The 6,802-nt window shown below is 57.1% G+C and overlaps 1 protein-coding gene across 1 annotated transcript; it reads right to left on the reverse strand.

Moving 5' to 3' along the window:
- Window positions 1-290: 290 nt before the first annotated feature.
- On the reverse strand, window positions 291-5,598 carry CALM3 (calmodulin 3 (phosphorylase kinase, delta)). Its single transcript, XM_006868440.1, has 6 exons — window positions 5,589-5,598; window positions 3,064-3,114; window positions 1,008-1,151; window positions 790-896; window positions 417-552; window positions 291-319 (listed from the first exon to the last, which is right to left on the reverse strand). The coding sequence occupies exons 1-6, from the start codon at window positions 5,596-5,598 to the stop codon at window positions 291-293; spliced, it is 477 nt and encodes a 158-aa protein (XP_006868502.1).
- Between the last annotated feature and the right edge of the window lie 1,204 nt (window positions 5,599-6,802).

Raw genomic sequence — 6,802 nt, forward strand, 5'->3', positions numbered from 1 at the left:
GGAGGTGGGGATTCATTCTATAAACTCGGCAGACCTTGGGTGATGGGAGAGGTGGGGGCAGGAGGGGTGACCGCAGAAGGAAGAGATGAGGGGCCTGGGAGGAGGCTGGGTAGGAAGGAGAAAGAGGAATCATGCAACTTGGGACAAATCTTTTGTTGCTTTATCAGATTCTCAGTCAATCCGTTGGTGTTTGCTAAAACCAGGGGACGTAAGGGGAGTATTGAAGAGAGAGGGCGGCGGCGAGAGGGGAGAGAGATCGAGAGAACGGGCATCGCCAGCTGCCCAGGGCTTCACTTCGCAGTCATCATCTGTACAAACTCTGTGGAGTGAAGACCAGAGGACAGGGTCACGCCGCTGTCCAGGGAACCGTGACCCTCTAATTCTTGTCCTCAGTGACAGAGATGACAAGGACTCACCTTCATAATTGACCTGGCCATCGCCATCGATGTCGGCCTCTCTGATCATCTCGTCCACTTCCTCATCGGTCAGCTTCTCACCCAGGTTCGTCATGACATGGCGGAGCTCGGCAGCACTGATGTACCCGTTCCCATCCTGGGGATCAGGGTGGGCAAGGCTCTGAGCCCCGAGTGCTCTTTGCTCCGCAGGGAGAGGCCATCAGTCACCCTCCCCAGGAAAGGAGAGGGAAGTCCCCGGTAGGGGTCGGGGTTTCTGGAGACTGAGGAGCAGTAGCAATGGGGCTAGACTAGAGCCCAGACCTCCAGATGATGGTGGTCCCGCCTGCTCGACTTGGCTGCCTGAAGACTGCCTGCAGTCCCCGGGGCTGCTCACCTTGTCAAAGACGCGGAAAGCCTCTCGGATCTCCTCCTCGCTGTCCGTGTCCTTCATCTTCCTGGCCATCATGGTCAGGAACTCTGGGAAGTCAATGGTCCCGTTCCCTGGAAGGTACATGAAGGAGGAGGTAATACTCTTTCCAGGGCCCCGGGAGAGACCCTGGCTCACTCAGCACCCCAAGAAAGTCATCACTGTCAGGGGGAGGTGGTGCCCACCATCTGCGTCCACCTCGTTGATCATGTCCTGCAGTTCAGCTTCAGTGGGGTTCTGTCCCAAGGATCTCATCACCGTCCCCAGTTCCTTGGTGGTGATCGTGCCGTCTCCATCCTTGTCGAAGAGGGAGAAGGCCTCCTTGAACTCTAAGGGAGAAAAGGGTCGGATCAGGGTTCGAGAAGCCACAGGGAAACCCCAGTTGACATGACCTGTGTCCTCATCCTTCTCTTACTCAGGACTCAGTGAACAACCTAGCTCTCTACGGATGGGGTTGCTGAGGGGAATGACCCAGGCTGACGGTGCTGGCTGAATCTGCATTGTCTGGGAGAGCTCTCCACATGAGTTCTGCTGCATCTGGGCTCTAGGCTAGGGGACAGGAGAGGTGGTGATAGGCAGGGAGAGGCCAGTTATGGAGACATGAGATCCCAAGGTTGTGTGGAATCCCAGCATTCACTCTGCTGTCAGGTATAGGCCCACCTCAGGACCTCACGGTCTGTGGTTACTGGTGTACGTTTCTGGACATGTTCGAATCCTGCCTCTGGACTGAGAGGACAGGGGAGCCCAGTTGCATCCCTGCCGGCTCCCCAGGGAGGGAGCTGAGTGTCTAGGGTGGTGCAGTGTGGGGGTGTTGTCAGCAGTGGAGCATGGCTGACCGATGGTGCGTGGGGTGGGGGAGTGGGCTGGCCACAGCTGGGGATGCTGTTTGCTGAGAGGGAGAGCAGCGCACGGAGCCTGCCTTCCCACCGGGCTGCTTTGGCACCTGGTACTCGTCTACCCCCAGGCCCTCAGAGAACAGATGCCTGGCAGCCTAGTCCCTGGGGGTGGGGGAGGCGGTGGACAGTTTGCTAATGGGAACAGGGTGAAAGTAAGGGTGTGCGTGTTTGTGTTATCAGGGCAGAGTTGGGGTGTGCATGGCCTGAGGAAATGGGAAGACCCTCCAGGGGATGCTGGCCTGCCCCTATAAGGAAGCCTTGTTGCGCTTGGGGGTGAAGGGTGCAGGGAGTGGGTCACATCAGGATCTTAAAACAAGGCTGCTCTCTGGCCTGCTTTGGTGGGTCTCCATGGCCACCTGGGTGAGAGTGTGGCCTGTGTGCATTTGGGTGGGGGTAGGGAGTGGAGAGAGGGAGCAGGCAAGTCCACTTTTGGCTTCTTCTCGTTACCCATCTAGCCTGGTAACAGAGCCAGGGTCACAAGCACTGTAAGGGCCAGAGCCCATTCTCCATCTTTCCCTGGTCTACTCTGCTGTCTCAGGGAGATCAGCTCAGGGAGAGGGGGACACAGACTAGTTCCCAGAGCTGTGACCTTTCTAGGGTTTGGGAGTGACAAAACCAATTAAATGGGGGGGGGGAGGGAGTCAAGGATTTATGTAGCTTAGTGGGAGATAGACAAAATGATGCTTTATTCATTTGTTTAGCAATGCACATCCAACTATATTTCAGGCACTGAGGAGACAGTGGGTACCAACCCAACCAAGGGCCTGACTGTAGGAACTCACACCTAATGATCTAATGACAGGAGATGCAGTAAGTGTGGACATTAGAAAATAGTATCATAGAGCAAGAGATGCTCTGAAGGAGACCCCCAGAGAGATGCAATGGAGAGAGGCGGAAGTAGGGTGCTGACTTGGGAGAAGGGCTCAGAGAAAGCCCTGCAGAGGTGTCGCTGGAGCAGAGACCTCAGGGCGAACAAGAGCCACAGGCAGTGGGAAAAGTGCAGGGCTAGGGGTGACCAGGCAGCCCCGGGGCGGCTCCTAATGTGGGTTGGGGCCCTCAGCTCTGCAGGGAGGCAGGGGTTTCCAGAGACCTGGTTCCTCCTGCTCTCTATGAGCACACAGGAGCCATGGCCAGGAGAGGACACATCTGTGCTGTCATGGGCAGGCCCACCTGGGGGCCACATGGTTTCAGCACTGCTGCACTTCTCTAACATGTACCAACATGAGGAGCACAGGTTACAGCATCAGGAGATGTAGAGAACCCACAGGTGTGGCACTCGGAAGTCACTCCTAGGGATAAGGGCTGGCTGGGGAAGGGTGAGGGGGCGTGGTCCAGCTGGGCTCACCTGCGATCTGCTCCTCGGTCAGCTGGTCAGCCTGGAAGAGGAAGAAAGACAGAGGTTGTCACAGTGCCGGCCCAGGCCACTCCAGGGGAGGCTGGCTCTCTGTATCTCCCCTAAGTCCTCCATGTACCAGAGGGCAGGGTCTGAGCCTGGTTCTTCAGGACGCGGGACCCTAGGGTAGGCTGGGGCCTGATGAAGCTACCCAGACCCCAAGGCAGAGGCTCCCCCGTGTGGTGTCTGGGTGCTGTGCTGCTGCAGGGAGCCACAGAGCCCTGGTTCCTTGGGGAGCAGTTGTCCTAGAGTCCTGGTCAAGCAGCTCTGTTGTTGTTAGGTGCCATTCTCTTGGTTCCAACTCGTAGTGACTCTGTCTAGGGTTTCCAGGGAGCAGCTGGTGGGTTTGAATCACTAGCCTTGTGGTTTGCAGTCCAGGGCTAACCCTATAGCACCACACCAGGAGGGCAGAGGGGCGATGGCTAGGGCTACCCTTGGTAGCGTCTGTGGAAGCACAGAGTCCAGGCAGTGTAGACCCCTTCAAATGGCAGCGCCTCTGAGCTGTTTCGAAGGCCCAGGAGAAGCCTGAGCAAGCTGTCTGCTCTGGCCTCCCCTGCATTTATACACTGGGATAGGTGCAGCACACCATTTGCCTTGGTTTCTTTTGGGCAAGGGGGACACATGTCAGGGAGGAGACCATAGTAGGCAGCAGCAGACTGTGGTGGCAAAGGCAGGAGTGCTGAAGTCTGCATCCCCAACATGCTGCAGTGATTAACCCTTTTCTGTCCTGGCCATGCCTGTGGCCGACGCTCTCCTGCGTGCTGGGATGTGGGGTGGGGTGGAGGAGAGGAAAAGCCCTGCTTTCCGGCGCTGCTGTGCTGGGAAGGGCCATAGAGAAGCCTCCTCATAGATGAGGAACCAGATCCCAACAGTTCGCTTTCAGCTGCTAAAGGAAGAATTGTCTTTGGTGTTTGTGAATGCTGCCAAGAGAGCGCCACCCCCCTGGAACGGTGGGTTCAGATGCTGTTTCCCTTTCCGATTAGGGGAGAGGGCCTCCAACTTCTACGGGAGGGTTCTTGCGTTAGAGAGCTCAGACTGGAGGCAAACTATGATGTGTATCTTTGGATTATGCTAAACCTAGGTGCCAGCAGAGGCCGCAACAACCCCATCCTGCTCTTGCCCCGAATAATCAAGAAACAGTGGTTTTGTCTCATTTCTCTCCCAAAGGGAAAAAGAACTTGGACCGAGGCCCAAACAGGCAGACTGGGAGGGGACATCAAAGTGACAATGACAGAGGGAGGGGGAAGAAGGTTGAGAAACAAAAATGCCACACGTGCATGTTCTGGAAAAGTCTAAAGGGGAGATTAGGGGGCCAAATGGAGACTCCAAAGCATTGCCTTCTAGACCCAGCAGGTGGCGGGGCTTCGTACTGTTGGTTTGTAGCCCCCGCCTGGGAGGGAGCTTCTTGTCCACTGGATCCCAGGGGTCCTGATACGCACACCCAGGGAAGTGAGATGAGAGATTAGGCTCCTGGTTATCCAGACTGGGGGCAACAGCAGGGGTGGCAAGCAGAAGAAGAGAAGTGAGAATGGATACCAGGGAGAAGGGCTCATTCCATCTGCTTCCCAGCCTCCTCCCATGGCCTCCAATGGAAAGAGCTGGCCCCGGTGGGACCCTTCTCATTTCCTCTGCACAGAAACAAGGGGTCTCGTTTGCTTCCATCTTTGGGCCACACTAGCTAGGGTGTGAAGGCTGGAAAGGCTCTGCAGACAAGGCCCTGCCACGTTCAAGTCCAGGGCTGCTGCAAACAGGCGTGGCTCTGACTGTGGGGACTGCCAGTGCTGTCTCATGTTCCAGAGACCCTTGTCCTTTGCATGGTAATGGAACAGTCCCAGCTCTGGGGCCCAGACCTCCATACCCAGCTGCTGCCTGGAACACTCAGATGACCGGAGAAGTCGCCATCCCTAACTGGGAGAACCCACTTTTCTCAGGGCGTCTTCCCTTGCCAGACCCAAAGACTTTAAGCTTTCATCCCCCAAACAGCCTTCCAAACCACCCCGTTGGTTTCCTGCTGCCTTCTCCTTCCTCTTAGGCTCCAACATGGGGCTGGAACAGGAAAAAAAAAATCTTGGGGTGGGGGAGGGAAGACGGTATGACTTCTCTGCCTTGCCTTGGCCCCCAGTCACTGCCAGCGTACAGTGTTAGATGAGACCAGAAACCAAGGCCAGGGCCCCTCACCCCGGCCGAGGAGGAGTCTCAGAAAGCCGGCCCAAGTCCAAGGCCAGCCACCAGGGCTCTGTCCCACCCACACCTTGCTGACCACACATGGAAAGAACAACTAGCCAGGGTCCAAACTTAGGGCTGCTTTTGGGGGTGGGGGCCTCTTGGTGTGTGTCACTGTGCTCTGCCCCCGCCTCCTCCGCAATGTGGTTCTGCTGGGGGTGGGGGGTATGGGGTAACAGCAAGGAGGCATCAGGTGTGTGTCAGCAAGTCTGAGATCTGATACACAGCAGTGGCTGTCTGTCCCCTGGCCTTACCAGGCACCATGGCGGGCTGCGATCTGAGGCTGCTGAGCCTGTGGGGGCTGTGGGCGGCAGGGAGTAGGCAAGAACCAGTCTTCCCCCTTGCTCTCAAAGACCTGGTTGATTGAGATCAACACAGGCACTTAGGGAGGGGGCCTCCCAGAACAGAACAAGTGGCCCTTGGGCCAATGACAGGGTTCCCTCAGGTCGTCTGGGGCTCAGTGCTGCAACTCCTGCCCCTAGGGCACGTGGAACAGGTTTGCGACTGTCACCGACGCCACACTGCACTGCACTGTTATTTGGCACAAGCATGGAGCTGCAGAGCAGCGGCCAGGCGCTGGGGACCTGGAGAAACTCAGCATTCCTGTTCTAGAAAGGGCAGAGGGGGGATGAGGCTCCCGGTCTCCAAAAAGCCTGCTCAGTTGAAGCACCCTAAACTTTGATCCCCCACCTGCATTTCATGCGGATTCAGTGCGCAATAGGGGCCTGAACAGCTCCGCCCACCTGCTCCCACGGAGCGGGGTGGGGGTGGGGTTCCAGCCCAACCCTTTCCTTCTAGGGAAGCCCTGGGGGGGCGGGAAGGACAGAACAGCACTCCTTTGGGGTCTCTGAAGCCCACTCTTCCCTCCTCCAGAATGAACAGTCTTTGTCCCAGTCTTTCCTATATACTTCCAGGAGCTACCCACAGCCACCTCCAAACTTAGTCCCACCATTCATTTTTCTTCTCTTCCTACTCCGATGTCCCCACCCCCACCCCACAGCCCGGTCCCACCCCGCCTTCCACAGCCCCAGCAAACGTGTTTCCCCACCCCTCACCTTGGAAACCACCTCCTCATGGGCTCAAACACGACACTCCTCCTACTCCACCCCCCAAATAAAAGACCCCTACTTTCCTGGTGCAACAGTCCTACTCCACTAGAAACCTTAGAACCATCTCTAGCTGCACCCCCAAATCAACCGCTGGATCCTCTGCCCCCTTACTGCTGGCAAGACCAGTCTCCACGCCTCCCAGTTAGCCACCTCCACAACCCAGATCATCCCCAGCCCTGCAGGCTTCCAGAGCATCTTCCAGACCCTCCACTGCCACCCACCGGGATCTTCCTCCTCCTATGTTGGGCTGGGCTTTGGGGAGCCCTTTCGATTGCCCCTTGAGGATCTAACCTGCAGAAGTGACCCCCCTCGGCATCCTGATCGCCCCTGATCCCTTCCTCTATGCCCCCTAAGAGCGG

This window comes from Chrysochloris asiatica, unplaced genomic scaffold, assembly GCF_000296735.1.
Source record: "Chrysochloris asiatica unplaced genomic scaffold, ChrAsi1.0 scaffold00116, whole genome shotgun sequence".
Classification (NCBI taxonomy): domain Eukaryota; kingdom Metazoa; phylum Chordata; class Mammalia; order Afrosoricida; family Chrysochloridae; genus Chrysochloris; species Chrysochloris asiatica.